General features: G+C 40.8%; 1 protein-coding gene across 1 annotated transcript; it reads left to right on the forward strand.

Moving 5' to 3' along the window:
* The first annotated feature begins 1,049 nt into the window (after positions 1-1,049).
* Positions 1,050-14,787, forward strand: DNTTIP2 (deoxynucleotidyltransferase terminal interacting protein 2). Its single transcript, XM_019957030.2, has 7 exons — positions 1,050-1,201; positions 2,092-3,716; positions 5,016-5,154; positions 7,777-7,872; positions 8,962-9,126; positions 10,334-10,443; positions 12,163-14,787. The coding sequence occupies exons 1-7, from the start codon at positions 1,130-1,132 to the stop codon at positions 12,254-12,256; spliced, it is 2,301 nt and encodes a 766-aa protein (XP_019812589.2). The 5' UTR covers positions 1,050-1,129; the 3' UTR covers positions 12,257-14,787.
* Positions 14,788-23,244: the final 8,457 nt, after the last annotated feature.

Below are 23,244 nucleotides of genomic sequence, written 5' to 3' on the forward strand. Positions count from 1 at the left end.
TTTGCTGAACAAACGAGAGGATAGATGTAGTGGGCACATGATGCTATTTTCGAATCCATTCGGGTGTAATGGGGACAAGGGCCCTAGATCATTGCGGGAAGGTCTCTCCCTGCACCAGCCTGGGCTGTCTTCTCCCGCACTGTGAGTGAGTGCAAGTGAGTGAAGTCGCTCAGTCATGTCCGACTCTTTGCGACCCCACGGAGTGTAGCCTACCAGGCTCCTCCGTCCATGGGATTTTCCAGGCAAGAGTACTGGAGTGGGGTGCCATTTCCTTCTCCAGGAGATCTTCCCGACCCAGGGATTGAACCCAGGTCTCCCGCATTCTCAGACGGTAGACGCTTCACCGTCTGAGCCACCAGCGAAGTCCCGCACTGTTGCTGCTGCTAAGTCACTTCAGTCGTGTCCAACTCTGTGCGACCCCCATAGATGGCAGCCCACCAGGCTCCCCCGTCCCTGGGATTCTCCAGGCAAGAACACTGGAGTGGGTTGCCATTTCCTTCTAAAATGCATTAAAGTGAAAGTGATCTCTCAGTCGCGTCCGTCTCTTAGTAACCCCATTGACTGCAGCTCCCAGGCTCCTCCATCCATGGGAGTCCCGCAATGTACTGAACTCTAAAACCGAGCCCTTCGGAATCCCGGCTCGGATTGCCTTGACCTAGGTCCGTTGGAGAAGACTCTTGAGTACCTTGGACTGCAAGGAGATCAGCCCTGGGATTTCTTTGGAAGGACTGATGCTAAAGCTGAAACTCCAGTACTTTGGCCACCTCATGCGAAGAGTTGACTCATTGGAAAAGACTCTGATGCTGGGAGGGATTGGGGGCAGGAGGAGAAGGGGACGACAGAGGATGAGATGGCTGGATGGCATCACTGACTCGATGGACGTGAGTCTGAGTGAACTCCGGGAGTTGGTGATGGACAGGGAGGCCTGGCGTGTTGCGACTCATGGGGTCGCAAAGAGTCGGACACGACTGAGTGACTGAACTGACTGAACTGAGGTCTGAGTGGCCGAGGCGGCACGAGATTCTCTTGAGTTCCGAGATTCTCGCGGGAAACGCGAGTGAGGCGCATCTCTGACGTACTTCCGGGTCGCGGGACCAGAGGGAGGCTGCGGGAGCCACACGCCGGGAAGATGGTGGTTACTAGGTCTGCGCGGCCTCAGGCCGGGAACGAAGCCACGTCAGTTGAAAGCTTGCGGCAGAAGGTAGGAAAACTCGAAAGTCTCCCTCATTTCTTCTAACTGCTTCGCAGAGCAGTGCTGAGAAAGGTGGGCGGTGCAGGGGTCCAGTGGAGCCTTGGGGAAGGAACGGCAGAAAAGCCAGGACTGGCGGCGCGCTTCTGCATACCAGGCTCCTCTCTAAGCCTGTAGCTTCTAAAGACCACATTGGGATCTTTTAAGGTAATGTTTGGCAGGTAATAGATTAGGTAACTTGATTTGCGTAGTTCAGCTCCGTAATGCAGATGCACTGCTCGCTTTTTAACCTTACTGCTAACGGAGGATTAATTTCGGCCGCCAATCGTGGATTGGAGAAGGCACCGTTTTCACGTGGGAAGACTGACTGTGCCTCGACAGCACTTCCTTCTGGAGGGGAGAGGACCGCGGTGACGTCACCTCGTAATTCAGTGGTGCTAATTGTCTGCTGCCTCTGATGCTGCGATGAAGCGAAGGGAGTATTAGTCCACGTAGATATGAAAAGTAATTTCATTGGCGTGTTTTCCTGAACACATCGTTGGTTTCTTTGTTCTTTTCCTGAATGTGTGTCGGAATGTTCTTTTCCTGAATGTGTGTCGGAATGTAGGTCCACCAAGCATTTGTGACCTTGCATGAGGAAGATTTTTATTTGCAGTTATTTGTTTCCTGAAGTCAGGACTGAGGTGAACGCTAGTGAGGCAGGACCTACAAATGCGAAGTCAGATCCAGTATCTAGCTATTGATTCTTTTAATTGTGGGTGGTGATGGTAGTTATTATTTTACATTAATTTTGTTTACTGAGTTTTTCCAGTGCCCCCTTAAAATTTGCTTTTGAAGGGAGTGCCTCATTCACTTTGCCCTTGTCCCAGCCCTACCTAAATTACAGTGTAATTGGCTTACAGAATTCTGCTGTCACAAGACTTCACGTGCACCCAAAAGGCAGGAAGGGGTCTTCACCTGATAACCCAAATACTACTGAATCACAGACCACTCCGGAACGAAGTCCAGCTCCTAAAACCAGGAAGAGTGGAACTACAGGCTCATTACCAGAAATGAACAAACCTGCGACGGATGGCGAGATCTCTGAAGCAGAGTCAGATTGTTCTTCTGTGCCTGAGGTCCAGGATCCTGTGTTCAGAGTAACTAGGAGAAGACAGATCTTAGTTGCAGGCACCCCAGTTTCTAGTGTAAGGAAAAGGCTGAAAATAACTCGGGTAAGTGAGTCTTATACTGAAGAAGTCGTCTCTGAAGCAGACTCACATGTTTCAGGTATTTCTAGAATTATGCCTCCCACAGAAATAACAACCAGAAGAAGTAAGGCTAAATCCCAAAGAGAGCCAAAGCAAGAATCCCATGTGGAAGTTATTTCTGATGCTGAGTCATCATGCTCAGACATTTCATTTTCTGGAATTGCAACTAGGAGAACAACAAGGAGTATGCAAAGGAAATTACAGGCACAAACTGAGGAGAATAATACTAAGATTGTACTGGAAAATGAGAAGGAAATCATACATACACCTGTGAATTTAGAGGATTCAGTTAACAGACGAACTTCTCGTTTACTAGCAAGATCACTTTCTCAGATAAATAAGCCAAATTTCTCTAATAATGAAATTTATAATGACCCTGATGATTCCTTCTTTGGAATTTCAGGAAAAAAACTAGCAGTGAAAAAAACCCGAAATTTTACCATAAGAGAGGAAAAGCAGGACAGTATTTCACCTCTCAAAGAAATAACAAAGCAGAATTGTAAAAGTTTAGATGAAGAAGCCAAAAAAATAATAGATGGGGGAAAAGAAGGTAATGAGAAGAACTCTCAGTTGAATCTTTCTGAATTTCAGGATACTGGCCTTCAGCAGTTAGTTTCTCAAAGGCATTCAACCCCTGAAAGTGACAAAACCACATCAGAGTCTTCAACTCTGAACCATGAGGCTGTGATGAAATCGTTAGCTCAGACATTTGCAGTTGTGGAAATGGACAGATGGAATGAAGAGAGAAAGAATGCCATAAAAACAAGTGACTGCTCAGAACCTGGTGACGGTAGTTATAGTGATAGTGATGAAGAGTGCACAGTTATAGGTGTTAGTGAAGACATGAGCAAAGAAAAGGAGGTAGATTCTGAGAGTGATACCAAACCAAGTAATCTTGAGTTCAACACAACTCAGGATAAAGATGATTCTGTTTTGTTAGTTCTCAGCAGTGATGAAAGCCAACAGTCTGAACACAGTGAGAATGAAGAGGACACCGTGTGTTTTGTTGAAAATAATGGTAACAAAGAGTCCCTAAATGGAGACTCAGAAAATCTGTCACATGACAATGCATTGTTTGTGATTGACACTACTCCCGGGTTGAGTGCTGATAAAAATTTTTACTTGGATGAAGAAGACAAGGCAGGTGAGGTTGCCACTGAGGAGGAGGAGGAGGAGGAAGAGGAAGAAAGTGAAGAAGAACTATCAGACCATGACAGAAATAAAGATAATGAGTTTAGTGATGAAGACAACTTGCTAAGTAACACAAAATCTAAACTGTAAGTTTTATCTTTTATTTTTTTAAAGTAAGCTTTTGATACGTGCTTCAAGTGGCAATAATTTACCATAGAAATATTACAAAGCATAGGAACTGAAAAAAAGTACTGCTTTGGGTTCTTTATCTGTCAGGGTTTCCCTTGTTTATGTGGGTGCCTTTGTTAGTCATATTTTTCCCACTGGTGAGAGCTAAAAGTATTCCGTTTGATGGTATATTAAAAATGATCTGTTAAGATTTTCTTGCATGATTATTAAGAGCAACATACAAAAGGGAAGGAAGGTAACTTGGCTTTTTTATGCATGTTGATTGTAGAGAAATTGAAAAATAGAGGAAAACTGAGAAAAATAGTAACCTATAATCCCATGTACTGCCATTAAAAAGCAGTCTTTGGAGGCGGTTTCTTTAGTTTTTCTGTTTTCCAAATTTGTTTTTCCCAGGCACAGGCCTTTGGTGGCAGTCTATCCACTGAAAATACAGGTATCCTTGGAAGGAACTGTACGTTAACAGATGCCCAGTCTTCACTGTAAACCAGTGGAATCTCCGAGACTAGTCTCAGGTGTACTGATTTTTTAGGAGCCACACCCTTTCCCCAGGATAACTGTAACATACACTCAGGGTTGAGAATCACTGCCAAGGCACTGTAATTGAATAGAGGTTGTTTATGGGAACTTTAAACTGCTCAGTTTATATGAATAATTAGGGAAGAAACTAAGTCCAAGTGTTTATATAAGTGTACTTATAAAAAAAGACTTTAGTAATTACATAAACACGGCAGAAGCCGAAGCCAACTGCTGAAGATTCTGATTTGGTGGATCTAGGGTATGACAGTTACATTTTTTTTAAGCTCTGGTGGAAAATACAGATGCTCACTGTTGTTTAAAACTCACTGATTTAGAGGCACTACTAAATGTCCTTAAATACTCAGGAAAAAATTCCAAGTTTGGATAACTTAGAAGTAAAGAGAAAAAGGCCCTGTCTCATTGGCTTTTGAGATGGAAAAATATGGACATTTATTAATTTACTACCTACATATGAAGTTGAGCTAAATGCCAGATGTATTTCCTTTTTTCTGTAACTCTTTCCTTGTAAAATACGTGTATGAAGTCTGTTGACATATAATATGGCCTTAATCCTCTTTTAAGAAAATTTGGGGAATAAATTTGGATGTGCTCTCAAAAGGCTTAATTCATTATTTATCCTATAATTTCTTCTAAATGAAAAGTCTCAGTTTTCATTTTGAATTGCTAAATGATCTAAAGATTATTTCTTAATCACTTAAAAGTGATCATTTCTCTTTCAGTCTGAAGTTGATGAGCAGCAGCATAGATACTGGACTGAATATTAAGGAGCTGGGTGGTTTGTATATTAATTTCAATGCAGACAAGGTACAGTTGAACAAGAGAACCCTAACACAGATGAAAGAGAAAAGGAAAGATGAGGTAAGCTGCACAGAACTCACCAGTCACTTCTAGAGATGATTAGTCCTTGGTAAGAGACTAGTTTTCCTGCAGTGAAACCACATTAGCCTACTGTGCTCCTTTTTTCTTTTATCATAAAATCCCAGCCAAAGGTGGTATTTGAAAACTAATGTAGGGTCAGTGTTCTTCTGGCAAGCACCAGTTATGATCCCAGAGTTTTTTCGTTTTTTCTTGCTATATTTTTCGTTCCTCACTGCTTTGGACTCTGTTAAAAATCTGAAAGCTGTGAGTACCCATTAACCCCACCGGGAAAAAGCATATGTGCTCATAGACATTAAATTGTATATATATTTTTAGAAGGAAATTACACGTTAGGTAACCTTACACAAGCCTTCAGTTTCTGCTGCCACCTTGAATGGCTTCCTCCTAAATCTGTAGTATTTCCTAGTCTTGCAGCCTACACAGGTCTTTAAACTCAGGTGCCTATTCTTTGTTCATTCAGATGCATTCAGGCACTTGACTTCACTAATTGCCCTTCTCTTCTTCTTTGCCTGAACCAGCTTCTCCTCTTGTATTATTTATCCTGGTTAATAACACCAAAATCTATTTCTCTTTTGTAATCAGTAACTAAGCTTAAAGGACAGTGCTCTTATATACTTTCTATTAATATTCCGCTCCCTCCTTTCCACCCCACTGTCACTGACTAGTGACATCTGTTTTACTTTTTGTCTAGACCACTGCATTGGCCTCCTCTTCTTCAAGCCGTCCTCAATGGTCTTGCTAGATTTCTCATTCTAAAAACACAAAATACCATCTGACCATGATACTCTCCTGTTTAAGTCCTTGAGTGGTTCCCCAGAGCCTTTCAAGGTGCCTCTGTTCCATCTGGCTCTGTCTGCCTGCTGTGTTCTTAGCACTGGAAAAAAACAGGATTTCTCAACCTTAGCAAAGCTGACGTTTGGGCCGGATAATTATTTGTTGTGGGAAGATGTCGTGTGTGTTGTAGAATGTTTAGCAGCATCCCAGCCTCTACCCCATAGGTGCCAATAGCATCCATCTCTACCAGTTCATGCCCCCCACCTCAGAATGTCTTCAGACATTGCCAGTTGCTCTCAGTTGAGAACCACTCTAAACCCTACTATAGTACTTGATACACAACCAGCTCTTAATAACCTATAAAATAAATGTCATGCATTCTTCTCTGACTGATAGGAAAGTCTAGACCACTACTGTGCTACGCAGCAACTTCTAGTCCTAAATTTGAATTGAAGATTTAATAATTGCAAATGTTATTGACCAAGTTAACATTTGCTACGTTCCTGTGAACTGTTTTGCGGGCTAACAGTTTTGTGAACTGTCTTTAGTTCTTGTTCTAGGGAAATGACTAATGAGTCTGAGGTTCCTTTTAGTCACATACACAGTATTAAGACAGTATTTAATTACCCTAGGCAAGTAATCAAAAAATGCAGAAGACATTTAGGAAAAGATAACAGATTTGACTAAAGTTTTTAAACTTAGGCAATTAAAAACATCTAAACAAAGATAAGTAAAAGGCCATGGGTTTAATACCACTAAGATACAGAATATAATTCTTCAAATTAATAAGAACACAACCTTGTATAAAAATAAAAAAGAACACCGCCCCCCCCCCACCCCGACCCCAAACAGATGCAGGCGTTCCACGGAAGAAGACTTATACACAGCTAAAAAAAAAAACACAAAAGGATGATCAGCAGCAAATGGAAACATTCATGAGGTACCACTGACAAAACACAGAGATAATCACCAGTGTTAGCTATGTTAAAAAAAAAAAAAAAAAGGTACTGATTACCTTCTGGTAGGAGTTTATACTACTTGGATTCAAGGCAATTTAGTGGTACCTATCAAAATTTAAACAACACGTTTTGGAATCTGTTTTACAGAAATAATCACAAGTATTCAGAGATGTTTATAATATTTAATGGAAAAAAATTTAATAGAGACTTAAACTAAATATCAAGAAAAATTGTGCATAACAGCTATGAATGAAGTTGATCTTTGTATGAATTGACATTGAAAGAACATCTTTGATACGTTGTTGAGTTGCAAAAAGCAGATTTGCTTGATGGTATGATTTAATTGGTGTACCATTAAAAGCATGTGTTGTTTAATCAAAATCTATACTGCTGTTCTTATCAGAAGTCTAGCTGGTCTCAGATCACATAAAGCTGTTTTGTCAACATCAAAAGAGCTTAGGCTAGTCAGGTGTTTTTTTGTTTTTTCAGGAAGTTCCAGAACACTATAGCATTGTTTCTGTTGTCTTTGTTTTCCAATTGGTTGGTGCAGGTGGCTGGTTGCAAACCAATGAAATGCGAGTGGACACATTAATGTATGTCTGGTGTGTGCAAATTCAAATTAGAAAAAGAAATTTGAATGAATATTAATTTTAAAGATACCCTAAAATAACCCTTCAGTTTGTCTCCTAAAGCATTTTTATTTTTATATAATTTATAGATTTAAGAACAGGAACAACTTTGCAGTAGTATATCTGTCTATAAAGAAGGTTAATGTATCTGGAGTCATCAGTGTGGGAGATGTTTCCTTTTTAAGGCAAAAATGTTGACATTTTGACATTATTTTAAAACCAGTTTAATATATTTGTAGCTTCTGCAGAAAACTGTCATTACGCCTGAATTTGAAAAAAACTACTGTGTCCCACCATATAGTGAATCAAAATATAAACTTCAGAAAAAACGCAGAGTAAGTACAGTGATTCTTACTTAGAGCATTTAATGTGTTTGACTATATATATATATATATATATATATATATATTCAGCTTGTCTAACATGGTTGTACAATTAAAATATATGTTTCCAAAGAAAATTATCACAGGTAATTAAGAGCCCATAAAATGGTTTCATAAACACATTTCATGTAAATTTTCACGAAGTGAAAGTGCAGCGATTGGTGCACTTGGATACAGCTCTTTTTTCCCTTCATTAAAAACAGTGGCAGCCAGCATACGTGGTCACTGTCCACACCATACTGTGTCGTGGCTTATAGGTACTGGTCACAGAAGGCTGGGAACTCTGTTGCTGGCTCTTGAAGTAATGTCACCAGCTAAAAACACCAGCCTATTTAGTCTGCCAAATGAGAGCAAGGAATTTCTTGAGTAAAAAACAGGGGACTACTTCCATTTCAACTAGTAAGCATAAAGAAATTATGGATGGTACACAAGGAAATTTGAGGATGGTGCTCCAGTAATGTCACTGATATGACCAGAGCACCCTGGCAGGTGGTAAACATTAATATTTGCTGATGAACAAAACAATGAAATGGAGCAAATAACTTGCTGTAAATTTTCCAAAAAACAGAAAGATTTTGAATTTTAGAAATAATACAAATTCTGGGCATGTTGGAGAGAGTAACTTTTAAGAGACAACTGGGTGACTGAATAAAAATGTTAAATGTTTATAGAAAGGCTCCAGATGTAAGAATGTTTTTATACTTTACCTCTTGTAGGATATCTCAGACAATAAAACATCGACATTGTCGGCTATTCTCCCAACAAGTCAGCAGTTCTTACTGAGATACAAAATTAATTTTAAGGAGCCGTCATTTATGACACTGATAGTGCTGTGTCTAACGTATTGAGAGAAATGGATTTTTGTCATTTAATTCATTTTATGAAAGGTGTATCTGGAGACTAACATATACATTCCTGTTAAGTAACCTTACTTGGTTTTAATTCATGAAATTTTCTTCATAATATTGAAATGAGGTGTAGTTATACACTACTTATTAAAAATGAGAATTTTCTAATTGTTTTTGAAATTTTGAATTTCAGCAAGAGCGACAAAAAACAGCAGGTGATGGATGGTTTGGTATGAAAGCGCCAGAACTGACAGATGAACTGAAAAATGATCTCAAAGCACTGAAGATGAGAGCTAGCATGGACCCAAAAAGGTTTTACAAGAAAAATGATAGAGATGGCTTCCCTAAGTACTTCCAGGTATAAAGCAAACAGAGTAATGGTAGTGGTGATGTGAGGATTTTAGTCTGGAAAACACTACAGTGACTTGTTTCCTCTTAAATGTGTATTTACAGTGTATATCTGCTTGGACCATATAATGGCCAGAACCCAGTTCAGATAGCCATCAGCCTGTAATGGCTTTCCTTATCAAAATACAGTGTTCCAAATGGTAACTAGGTTTCCAGATGAGCTCTGTGAATATGGAACCTGTAAGATGGGTGTACCGTGTATTAATGATACACCTCAGTGGTATCAAGATATTCAGTAATACCACCAGTGATTCTTTATAACCTGTAGGATAGAATCTCTATCCTATGATGTAGCCCTTTACAATCTGCACCCACACCAATTCACTAATCCTTATTTTGGTCACATAGCCCTCTAAGCTCCAACACACTCGGCTGCTCAGTCTTCTCGGGATATGCACTGGCTGGCCTAGTCATTCTCACTTTAGTGTTTGGCTCTGCCATCTCTGCTTGGTGAAATTTTACCCATACAAGTCCAAGCGAAAATGTCATCCTTGTGAATTTGGTAGAATTGGCCACTTTGTTTTCAGAGAATCTAGAGTGTTTTGTTCAAGATAATACTAGGTTATGCTTTCATTTTTAGCCATGTCTCTTTGGATCTTCTATAAAACTGGCCACTCACTAGCAGGGACCAGATACTCTTTGTTTCCCTAACCCTGGCCCAGTTCCTGGCACATAGCAAACATTGTATATTTTACTTGGTTGAATGTATGAACAAATGCCAAGTGTTCAGTAAGAAGGTTCTAAGCTGGCAGCATTTATGATAACCTAGGAGATCTAACAGGTATATAGTAGAATGTGTGTATCAATCTCGTTAAATTGGAAAACTAAAAAGGTGTTATTTTTATCTGTCCCATTTTTCTTCTGTTTAGACTATTCATCAAGAATTTACAGTCTAGCACTTACATAGAAGGAATTTTAGTTTTACTCAAAAATTTTAATGAAGAAATGTCACTAGTAGGACCCAGTGCAGGTTGAATAAGTGATTTTTTTTTTAAGAAATGGCAAAACTAACTTTAATACTGGTAAAATATAAGCTGTGTTTTCCATTCCTTTCTATAAATAAACTTTGTTAGAGCTCCCCTGAGATAAGACGACAGCTTGACTTTCAGGTATTGCATGACTTATTTCAATCACTTATTTCAATCATTCATTCATAGATTGGAACCATTGTTGACAATCCTGCTGACTTCTACCATTCACGAGTTCCCAAGAAACAAAGGAAGAGAACTATTGTGGAGGAACTGCTGGCTGATTCTGAGTTCAGAAGGTAAAGGAATTTATGTTTCACTTTATAATATATGTTTTCCTTTAGATTGTGCAAAAACTTTAAATTCAAGATGATTTTTAAATGCTTTAGCACAGTTTCTCAACAGAACTATTAGGTATATTGGGTGGGATAATTCTTAGGGAGGACTTTACACTGTAGGATCTTTAACAGCATCCCTGGTGTCTGCCCATTAGATGCTGGTAGCGCACTCCTCTCCGTCCCAATTCATGACATTCAAAAATGTCTTCAAACGTTTTCAGATGTTCCCTGGCGTGCAAAAGCATTCTCGATTCAGAACCACTGCTTTAGAAGGAAATGAGACTAACTAGAGGAGGAACCCACAAAGGAGACCAGGAAAGAAGTCAGGGAGGCAGGAAGAAAACCAGGAGAGCAGTGTCATAGAAGTCAAGGAAAGAAGGTGTTAGAGGCAGGTAGAAAAGCCAGAGGGAGTGGTTAACAGGAATAAATGCTGCTGAGAATGCAAGTGAGCTAAGAACTAAGATCTTCCTCTGAATTTAATACGTGGACGTCACAGTAACCTTGTCAGGAGTTTTTAGGGGAGTGGTGGGGAGGAAACTAGACTGGACGGTACTTGAGAGTGAACTGAAGAAATAAGAGATGTTGTGAGCAAGACAAAAGAGGCACAGCTAGTGAATGGAGCTGGATTTTTTTCCCCCTGAGATGGGGGCAGTTAAGTATGTTTAAATGTTCTTGAAGCAGGTATGTGTATAGCATAGATTTAAAAGCATGCCTCATATAGAAACTTCTGCTGAACTTCCAGACTGGTTTAATAGCAAAAGTGAAAATATTTATCAGGGATTTTTAAAATTATTTTAATATATAGGCATGGAAAACAAATTTAATTCAAGTGTTAAATAAACTTTTTCATGATTCTAGGTAATGGTGAAACTTTTAGAAATAAGCAAGGCTCTTTTCTCACTTATTTCTCTCTCCCTGGAAATCTCATCCCCACAAAGTTGTATTAATCTGTATACTGTTGACTTTCAAATGTATGTATAGTCTGGATCTCTCCTGAGTCCAGAGCCACATAACCTGCTGCTGCCTCAGGAACATCTAATGAGTATCTCATAAGCCCCTCTGAGAGCTAACTTGGGGTCTCCTGACTTCGTCCTTCCTATACATTCTAGTCCTCTCCCAGTGTCCTGTTTCTCATGACTGAATGGCATTGCCCTCCATCCCTTAGGGCAAGTCCTTAACGCCACCTTCTCCCTTCAATCCCATGTTCAAACTGTCAGATTTCCTCCCATTTTCCTATTTCTTAAGCTTGTCTCTTTCTATCCCACAGAGGTGTCGAGTACAAGGTGATTGAGTCTTTGCTTACTTCATATATTGACCTACATTTTGTAATTGTGATAGCAGTCTCAGAAATTACAGCATGGGTCTCTAGTGGTTCAAAGTTTGCGAAAGCCTGCCTCTACCATGGCCACTTTTTTCTCACTAGACTACAAGCTCTGAGGGCAGGGACTATGGCTGGCTAGTTCACTGCTCTGTCTCCAGCTCCTAGTATGGCTTCTTATTCATGATGGAACTTGGTACAGATGTGATGGATAGTGAAAATGCAAAAAAAAAAAAATTTAGAAGCACTTGCCCATCACCCCCACCCGCCTCTGCCCCCCAAACACCACCAAAAAGTTACATTAACTTCTAATGTCTGGTATGTCATACTTTAGAACTTAAAGGTTTGGTTTTTCTTTTTAGATATAACCGAAGGAAGTACTCAGAGATAATGGCTGAAAAGGCAGCAAATGCAGCAGGAAAGAAGTTTCGAAAGAAGAAGAAGTTCCGTAATTAAGATTCACCGAGCAAATCACAAAATTGTACATCTCCTCTTTATTTATTTACTAATTTAAAAATTAGCACGACTGTCACATAAAGTAATATAGACTGGCCCTATTGGGGGGTTTCTCGTTAAAATTTGATTTGAGAGAGAATCAGTCACATGCCACCCGGAATAAAAATAGGTGTGTCTACAAAAGATCCACTCATGTTTAGACCCTTTGAGGAGGGTAAAAAGGAAAAGAACCTCAATCAATATATTTAGAAAATACAAAGTTTGCTAACATTCAAAAAATTTAAAGTATTTTCAAAGCTACATAAGCAATACTGTAATTATTATGTAGAAGTGTACATAGGGAGATGATGCCCTGTGTCAGTTGCACATTCAAATCCAGAAAACTGGTAAAGCTGGGATACAGAGATCTTGTTGCAAGTGTAAAAGTCATAGTTGAAATCAAAGAAATGTTGTAAGTGTTGGAGCGTGTGTATGTTAATATATGACCAAAGAACTAAATGAAGCTATGAAAAGGACTTAAAAGATAGACTACTTGGAAAGTTTGGGTTAAAGGTAGAAGCAGGAGAGCTATTTTCTTTCCTTAGCAACTGAAACAGGAGGTAAGATAGATTTTTATCCATATTCAGGGTTGTGTTCCAGTGAATAGTATTCAAATAATTTTAACTTGGCCAGGAGGTAAAGTCTCCAGTGGCAGAAATATGCATCCTTGCTAAGCAACTCATGACACCCAAGGAACACCAGTCATTTCTATTCATGCTTCTTGGTGGCTTATTGCTTCCTTTATGTCGTTATTCACGGGACCTCTGTTTTCTGCCGAACTGCTTTCTTGGGATTTCAGTAAATAAGCAGCTTCCTATTTTGTGTTTACTGCTTAGCATCACAAGCAGCCTAGTAATAAAACTAAATGACATTTATAGGCAGAGTGAGGGAAGCATCTGTTCTCTTTTATAGTAAAGCTTTTATTTCAAGAGTATTAAGTTTTACGTTAAGGACCTGCTATGAGAGAATTAACTATCAAATCAAGAAGCATTTACCCCATACACATTCTTCCAGAAGGAGACATTCTTAGCGGAACGTTTCTTCAACTCATGCTGCTGGGGTGTTGGAACACTCAAAACTGGTGGCCCTTTTGTATTGTGTTTCTCTGTGCAACTGAGAATTTACCCAGTTTTTTCTCAGGCTGAAGGGGATGGGTCAACTTTTTATCTGTCTAACCTGCGTGCTGGTTTCTGACTCATGAAGCTAGAATAGGTTGAATTATCTGGTATTCAAAACTGCAGTTATGACAGATATTTCGGACACTGTAGTGCATTTACAGGGAACACAAAATTGGAAATCTCCAATCCTTCCCACACAGGGCAGCATTTGAGCTTTCTAGATTGGGAAGCAGTGATAAGAACTAAACCTAGGTGCCAGCCTCACTAACCCATGTCAGAGGTGCTCACAAAATGTATTCTGAAGATAGCTGACCCTTGAACAAAGGGGTGAGGGGCTCTGAGCCCCAAGCAGCTAAAAGTCAAAAACTTAAAGTAGGTCCTCTATATCCACGGGTCTTCATCTGAGAACCAACTGGTCAACTCCTGCAGAACATGTAGTACGTTAGTATGGATTTACTGGAAAACCTATGTATAAGTGGACCCACCCAGTTCAAACCTGTGTTGTTCAGGGGTCCACTGGATTTACTTAGTTAAATTGTAACATGCTCTTTTTTTGTCTCCATTGATTCTTTAGTTTTTTTTTTAAAGTTTATACTTTATTCAGATTTTCTTAGTTTTTTACCTAATAATCTTTTTTTTCCAGGATATTGCAATCTTTTTTTTTTTTTTTTTGGCTGCACTGCAAATTATACAGAATCTTAGTTGCCTGACCAGGTTTCGAACCTGCACCCCCTGCAGTGGGAGCATGGAGTCTTTACCATTGGACCCCCAGGGAAGTCCCTTTATTTATGTATCTTTTTAAGTCACATAAATAACTTGGAACAAAGTAAAGAGTTAACAAATGTAAAATACCTTATTCAGTGAAATACTGAAATAAACTGAAATACTTCAACTGAAAGTCAATTTAAGTCACCTTTATTAACATTTTCTTTAAGGGATTAAAACTGGTAAGATCCATAGCTGTATCTCAGATATGATCTTCACAAGTTAAAATCTTCAAAACACAGTATAGAAGTATATCTAGGTAAAGATGAGAAGGAAGTTTCTTCGTGCCCTCAGGCTTCTACAAAAATCTATGTTTGAATAATGGATGTATTTATCTTGTGTTTTTTTTTTTTTAAGCAAAACAACCATTGAGAAACAGGTTTAGTGACTTTGGCTTGTGTCAACTAAACTCAGTTCACTTACTGGACCTATTTGAAGGCTAATGACTATCAGAAGTACTATGACTTCTCAACTCAAAAGCATTATAAAGTGTACCAAATGCTGATACAGTGTAATGAAAGAAGAGCCTTCAGAATACCTTAAGGAGCTCCTGAAAGATCCCTGAAATGCTTTTAAGACAACTTATTAAAAACATAGTCTGCAATGCTAGTTTTGATTGTTTTGTTTTTGGTTTCTTTTGGCGGGGGGGATTGCTTTTCCTAAAGTAAGGAAATTAGGGAAAGGAAAACGAAGATGGAAGAAATTAGAAAACTAGCAGTTGATGAAGGCAGGTTCTCAGCTTCCTAGAATCTTAACACAAAAATCCGCTCTGTTCAGTGTTCTGCCGTGAGATTAAAAACAACTGCTTTAGAGAAAACCATTATACCTATTTTTTAAGACCCGAGGAAATGTCTCATGGGTTCCCTAACGGCTGTCAGACTACAAGCCATGCTTGGCTGTTCAGAGAATAAATAGCAGGCTTTTAAAAGGAAGAAAGCCTGTACAGAAACATTTAATGAAACTTTGAGCAACTGGGATAAATTCAAGGGGTTGCATTCTAAATATAGCAAATATAAGAAAAACTCATGAAAAAATTTTCAGTACCATCTCTGGAATGTGTGCAGGTGCTCATTCAGTTCAGTCTCTCAATGACAACTACTGTTTAGAATAACCAACTACATCTTATTGAAAGCATGCAGTTAGGATTAACAAAATGATTACAAACTCCCCAAAGCATCTGACTAGAATGTAAAATTCAGGTGCATTCAAATTATAATTTATTTCCCTGAAGCAGGGTCAGTAGCATGACTTGTCTTAAGCAGATCGGTGTTTTATCAGAGTTGGAATGTTTCAAACTATGAAATGCGGGTTTAGCTAACTATGGAGGTGGTTCTGAAATGTAAAGTTACCAATAAACACTGAACACCAGCTGCGAGAAAGGGGAAACTTATAGGTTCAGGTGATAGGTGTTCATTCGTTATCACTGTGTAACAAATTGCCCCAAGACTCAGTGATTCAAAACAGCCACTGTTTTACTCAGTCTCATGATTCAGCCGGCCAGGGCTGGGCTAGATGGCTTGTACTCCACATGGTATCAGGTGAGGTCATTCAGCTGGCGGCTGAGCAGATCTAGAAGGCCTAACACATTCTTGAAATTTATCTTCAGTTTAATGGTAGTACAGCATAGAAGGGCTTCACCAGTGGCTCTGCAGTAAAGAACCTGCCTCCAGCCTGCAGGAGACACATGAGGGTAACAGGCAGGAAGGCCAGGGGTCTCCAAACGAAGAAAATAGCCTGCAAGTGTCAGACATGTTTATCTCTCTCAAGCAGCAAATTTAAAAGTAGGTTTCTCTTAAAAGACTGTGTTGCCATAATGACACCTGGTTTCACCTGAAGTTAACTATTGTCAAACCTAGAGATAACCAATATATTTCTCTTATGGAAATGTTTGTCTTAAGCTATGCTAATGTACTATGCATTTACCCCAAACTCTGTCAAGTCAGTTCCGCCTCTTGGCTCAGAACCTACTTGACAAACCAGTATGTTATACTCAGATATTGTTCCCCTAATTTATGTAAATGAAACTATTTGTATGGTGATCTGCCCTTCTTCAAGTTAATCATTTTATGGCCCAAGATGAACCATTTGGTGCCAGGATTATCCCAAAATGCATCTTATGGGTGAGGGGCCTGGTGCCATTCTGAGTCTTAAGACATTCCTTTCTTTTATTAATAGACTGCTAGTGACTATATAACATCCAGCTGAAGACTAGCAGGGGGGTACTCTTTCTGCCCCCTTCTGATGCCTATGTCAGAAGCTATCTCCTTTATACTTTAATAAAACTATTACACAAAAACTCTGAGCGATCAAGCCTCGTCTCTGGCCCCGTGTTGAATTCTTCTCCTCCGGGGGCCAAGAATCCCAGCGTCTTTGCATGATTCAACAACAACCTTTCACACATGGGTTCGATCCCTGGGTCAAAAGATCCCCTGGAGTAAGAAATGGCAACCCACTCCAATATTCTTGCCTGGAGAATCCCATGAATGGAGGAGCCTGGTGGGCTATAGTCCATGGGGTCACAAAAGAGTGGAACACGACTTAGCGACTAAACAACGGCATAGAAATTGGCTAGAACACCAAAACATGACCCACACCTTTTGTGTGGGGCTGCACAGTATTTAGGATGTCCTGCTCTTCTCCATCTGCCTCCTTCCTAGTTAATCCTCCTAAGGGAAGAGGAGTTGCTAACCAGATTGAGGAGAGCCCAAGATACCCATTAGGCTGTACTTTCACAAATAAACAGGGCTGATGTATTAACAGGTCAGAAACCACCTGCAGTCGGTCTCTCTTGCCCTGTTAGGGGGCAGGCCTATCATTCTCTCTTCCAAATGAAGTGGGAAATCAGAGTTTGGGCTTTCCTCAGCCAGGCTTTCTCTATGAAAGGTAGGGGATGACAGGGGCCTAAGTCATTCAATCGCAGCTTAACTGAGAAGTCTGCAGTCATGGTGCTCTTCTAAAGCTATTACATGAGTGGTATACTTTGTTTTCCATTGATTCATCTTCCTTTTGGTTACAACCTCCTGGGCAGAATTGCAAAGCAGAAGTTGGTATGGTTCAGGTGCCAAAATCTTGACCTCAGATCCCATGCAATGTACTCAAATTCTGAGGTCTTGTTCATTAAGGGAAGAAAAGTGAAATATGAAAACTATAATTAGATTTAGGTCAATTACCATATGAACTTTAGCTCCCCAAAACAGTGAGGATGATTACAAATGACTGAGAGGTCTTCCTCAACCTTTTTCAGTGGCAGGAGAGAAATATGTGCATGCAGTCATCTATATGAAGAAATGTTTATATGAAGTTTTGTTCAGTCCCTCCCTCCTACATCCACTCCTCCACCCCCGTAACTCAGGGAAGTTCACAGGAGTAATGTACTGAGAGCAAAAACAAGGCACACACTATAGTTAATAAGATTTTTCTATGTGTTAAGGTTTTATCAGGGAAACCTATTTTTTTCCCTTAAATGTATGTGTATACATTTTTATGTGTACACAAATCAAACTGGCTGGATCTGAAGCAGAGCTAGGAGAACAAGTCACGGCTTAATTCTGTAATGTAAAGCTCACCCAAACTTGGGCTGATGGAGCTGTAACATCTGCCCTTCCAGCCAAGTCTGCCACTTAACCTGCTTCAACTGTCCGCTGCCCCCACCTGCCGGGGCGGGGGGGGGGGGGGGGGGGGCGGTGCAGGTGGCTGTCCAGGTGAGGGGAAGAAAGCACACAACCGGCCCGGTGCCTCTCCTCGAGCTTCGGAGACTGCTGAATCATGACTCAACCCTGTCATGTTTTACCTGACTGTAGTCCTTTAAGGTGACTCTTGGTTTTTCCTTTAGTGAAAATCATTATCCTGATCTGTCCAAAGGCAACTGAACCAAGACAAGCCTGTGGTTTCTCAGGCTCGGTCTCATCAATTCTAGTCACCCTATTTCCACTCCACTTCAGTCAGTCACCATAATGGACTTCAGACTCGCTGCTTGAAACTGTTCAGTGGTCAAGATTCTGGACTTTGACTATCTCAGTCTGTTCTGTTAGCCTTCCCTCCAGTTCGCTCTAACCCAACCTTGACTGCACTTTGAAATTACCTGAGGTGGCTCCAAACTCCTGTAGACTCCAAAGATGCCTGATCTCAAGTATTTCACCCTCCCAGTCCTCCACCCCCATCAGGATACATTTTCCTCCCTAATCAATCTGGATCCATTGGTGAGACGTTTCTTTATCTCCTCTTTTTTTTTTTTTTTTTCCTGTTACTTGGACCTGCCACTCCCAGCCAAGGAAATACCCACTGTTCCTTCTGTGACCTAATCCATCAAGAGAAACCATTCCTCCACACATCCAGCTGTTGTATTCAATAGCTTTTATCTTTGTCTTCATCTCTTCTGGCCAGGAAATGTGATTTGACATTACTGACCCTTCCTTCTTGAAGCTCCAGCCTCTCTTGGCGCCTGCAGCAAAATAAACTTTCTGCTTCTCCTATCTCTCTACTCTTTTTCTCTTCACTGGGTTTCTTACTCTGCCCACTGCTTGCTAGTCTTCCATAATGCCTGCCCTCTTCTTCCTCTATTCTGTCTAACTTGAATGTCTTGTTCTCCCTCTCCTGCTTTGCTCTCACTTCTCTGCAGAAAACACCAAAGTCTCCATCCTTACATCTCTTTTTTTAAAATAATTTTTGGTTGCACTTAGTTTTGTTGCTGCATATGCGTTTTCTCTAGTTGGGGGGAGCAGGCTTGTCAATGTGGCTTCTTTTGTTGTGGAGCACAGGCTCTAGGTGCGCACTTCAGTAATTGCAGCACGCGAGCTCAGTAGCTGTGGCTCGTGGACCCTTCAGCACACAGGCTTCAGTAATTGTGGTGCATGGGCTTAGCTGCTCACAGCATGTGGAATCTTCCTGAACCAGGGATCGAATCCATGTCTCCTGCATCAACAGGCAGATTCTTATTCAGTACACCACCAGGGAGGGCCATCCACCCTTACATCTCTACACCTCTGCTCCAGATGCAAATTTCCTATTAACTCTGTAACATGCCCATCCATGTTATTGTGATGTCCTCTCTAACTCAACATATCCAGAACCAGACACATCATCTTTCTGAGATAAATGCTTAGCCCCATACCTGGCACATGACAGGTACTCAAAGGGAAGCTACTATTTCCCTGTTCTCCATCTTCCCCATTGGGGAAGTCTTCCTAAAATGGTTTGAACAACGTCTTTCTGCTTTTTTACGTTCTATGTCCTACCTCTGCCTAACAAAACATGAGGCAACCCCTACATTCAAGATCTGACATTCGAGACTCCATAAAAGGACACCACCACAGGCTTATGTTCATCACTCCCCTGCTTTTGCTCCGAACTGCCTTTTTGCTGGTCATCTGCCTGTTTCTCTCACTGCTCTGCTCTGGACTTCAAGAAATGATATTTCCCAGATGCCAAATTGACTTTCCAGTGAGACACTGACCTGAGAGGAGGACAGAAGAAGGGAAGAGGGTATTTCTCTCCCTCTCTGGCTTGGGTTGGGTTGCAGCTCTGCCATTTCCCAGCTCCCACCAGGCAATCCCCCACCACTTAGGATTCTGGGAATACCACCTCCTCCCATGTCCCACTGGCACTAGGAGTAAATAGGAGGTTTCCTACTGTTGGAATTTCTGGGTTACCTACACTTTGATCACCTATGTGACAGTTCCCCATACTACATTTCCTAAAGTGATGTGTCTTTCTGCCTGGACCCAACTGACAGATTTCAGCCAAACCAAACTAGCTGATATTGAATATTAAGTTACTCAACATACACCATGTTCTATGCATGCTAGCTACTGTGCTGGATACAGTAAGCTTTCACCTTTTATTTCTGTTCATATGGTTAACTCCACCTAGAGTATTCTCCTTGCCTCCAACCCACCTATCAAAATACTACTAACCTTTCAAACCCATTCAGAAACCAGTACTTTGAGCATCTTCTCTGTGCAAGGCAATAGGCCAGGGGCTCAGGGTGCCCAGGAAAGGAATAAGACCATCCCAGGCATCAATGAGCTGATGCTCTAAATTTCTTCATAAAATATTTTGTTTTTTCCCCACCAATACCTGCATCCTTGGAATTCCCATTTGACTCTGCTTATTTTTACTTTGTTTTTAATAAACACTATAGCACTTACTATATGAGAAACGCTGGGCTGGAAGAAGCACAAGCTGGAATCAAGATTGCCGGGAGAAATATCAAAAACCTCAGATATGCAGATGACACCACCCTTATGGCAGAAAGTGAAGAACTAAAAAGCCTCTTGATGAAAGTGAAAGTGGAGAGTGAAAAAGTTGGCTTAAAGCTTAACATTCAGAAAACTAACATCATGGCATCGGGTCCCATCACTTCATGGGAAATAGATGGGGAAACAGTGGAAACAGTGTCAGACTTTATTTTTCTGGGCTCCAAAATCACTGCAGATGGTGATTGCAGCCATGAAATTAAAAGACACTTACTCCTTGGAAGGAAAGTTATGACCAACCTAGATAGCACATTGAAAAACAGAGACATTACTTTGCCAACAAAGGTCCATCTAGTCAAGGCTATGGTTTTTCCATTGGTCATGTATGGATGTGAGAGTTGGATGTTGAAGAAAGCTGAGCGCCAAAGAATTGATGCTTTTGAACTGTGGTGTTGGAGAAGACTCTTGAGAGTCCCTTGGACTGCAAGGAGATCCAACCAGTCCATTCTGAAGGAGATCAGCCCTCGGATTTCTTTGGAAGGAATGATGCTAAAGCTGAAACTCCAGTACTTTGGCCACCTCATGTCAAGAGTTGACTCATTGGAAAAGACTCTGATGCTGGGAGGGATTGGGGGCAGGAGGAGAAGGGGACGACAGAGGATGAGATGGCTGGATGGCATCACGGACTCGATGGACGTGAGTCTCAGTGAACTCCGGGAGTTGGTGATGGACAGGGAGGCCTGGCGTGCTACGATTCACGGGGTCGCAAAGAGTCGGACACGACTGAGCGACTGAACTGACTGATAGCACTTACTAAGTGCCAGGCACTTTCTAAGGACTTACAACTTATTTTATGTAACCATTATGTATGTATGTACGTATGTATGAAACGTACATATATAACAATTTAGGTAACCTTTAGGTAAACCTAGGAGATAAGTCCTACTATTATTCTCATCATTTTATTAATGAAGAAACTGAGGCACAGAGAAACTAAGTAACCTGCCTAAAGTCACAGAGCTAATATGTATAATTCTGTTCCACTTTCATTTTAGCTATGCACTATAGCTAGGGCATACCTATTTCAGCATCACCAGCAGAAACTGCTGGATTTTTTCCCCTTTCTTTTACAGTTAACAGAACATATGATTTTTAGCTGGGAATGGTCCCACCTTTCCATGGGATGTGAATGAACGTGGTTTATGCAACTCCTGGGAGGTGTCCTCAAAGAAAGGAGAGCTTGAAATTAGGCTCTGTCCCTTTACCTTCTCCCCACTAACTAGTATGCTGACCTGATGGCAGGGGCAGCAGCAATCATCTTGGACCATGAGGTGGAAGTTGCATTTTGAAGATGGAAGAATAAGGAGCCTGGGTCTCCTGATCAAGTAGCTGCCATAGAGGGTGGATGAAGTTGTAAAATGTTTTTTTTTAATTTTTTGATACAGAAAGCCTCAGATCAAGAGGAAGCTGGAATGAAACCTCCCAGAGCCTCTGGTCTTTTAAGGTCTGTACTGGCTCTGTGTAGCATTAAGACAGGAATGTCTCCACCTTTGGGGCAGAGCGCCCACTTTGTCAATACCTTCCTGAATTCTGAGTGTGTGACGCAGGGCAGTGAAAGAGGGCACGAAGGAAACAGGTCCTCAAACATGGAAATCTAAAATTTTCCCTTCTCCATCTTCATGCTTTAAGCTCTGCCCTCTTCCTGCTTGCCTTAGAAGAGCAGACACTCTTCCATCATGCTTAAGCTAATCCTTTCACCTTAACCCCATAATATTTTTGCACCTCAATTTTCTCATCTGTAAAATGGGGAGATTTTGTACTTTTTTAGGGTTGAGGGATAATTAAATGGCAAGGGTTAAATAAAGTTGCTATCATGAAGCAGGTGTTTAGAAAAATGTGAGATGTCTTCCTTTTCCTCTTGACTCGGTCCTCAAGAGGAAACTTACTCCATCAGTTTTTGGAGATAACGCTTCTTCCTGGATTTCTTCCTATTAATACCTCCCTGGCTACTCTTTTTGTTCTCTCTGAAGAACTCATTCTTTGACTATCCTTCAACTGTCTATGCTCTGGGTTTTTGTCTTTAATCCTCATCTCTCCATACACCATCTACACTCCCCCGCATGACCTCACATGGTCCAGAGCTTCAAGTGCCATCTGTAGGTGAATGAATTTTAAATCTCAGCCTAGATCAGCCTCCTGAGCTCTAGACCTTCTCTTTCTTCCCTCTTTCCCTAAATACCTACTTTCCTTTTGGTCCTTTCATTCAGTAAGTATTTACTGAGAGCTTGCTATGTACTTGGCATTGCATATCAACTGCCACTGTACATCTTCTCCAGGATATTCCACAGAGACCTCAGGAAATCTGAACTTGACCGACTTCTCTGTCTGTCTCCTTCATGACTGTTTCAGCATCCACCCATAGTCCCTAGTTAGAAATGGGAGTATTTTTTCTGACTGCTCCTGCTCCTCTATATATCACTTAATTCATCAAGTCCCATCAATTTGGCTTCCTTTAATATCTCTCAATTTGTATACTTATCCCTCTCTCCAAACCACCTCCCTAGTTCCAGCCCTCATTATTTTCTTACCTATATGACCTCAACAGCCCTGAACTGGTCATCCAGCCTCTCATCTTGTGCTGTTCCAGCTTGGGATCCATAATTCAGACGGCTGACACAGAACACACATCTGAACACACATCCAAACCCAAAGCTAATATCCTCACTGATGAAAAGCTGAAAGCATTCCCTCTAAGATGAAGAACAAGACAAGGATGCCCACTCTTGCCACTTTTATTCAACATACTAATAGTTTTGGACATCCTAGATACAGCTATCAGAGAAGCAAAGGAAATAAAAGGAATCCAAATTAG

This window comes from Bos indicus, chromosome 3 (assembly GCF_029378745.1).
Source record: "Bos indicus isolate NIAB-ARS_2022 breed Sahiwal x Tharparkar chromosome 3, NIAB-ARS_B.indTharparkar_mat_pri_1.0, whole genome shotgun sequence".
Lineage (NCBI taxonomy): Eukaryota > Metazoa > Chordata > Mammalia > Artiodactyla > Bovidae > Bos > Bos indicus.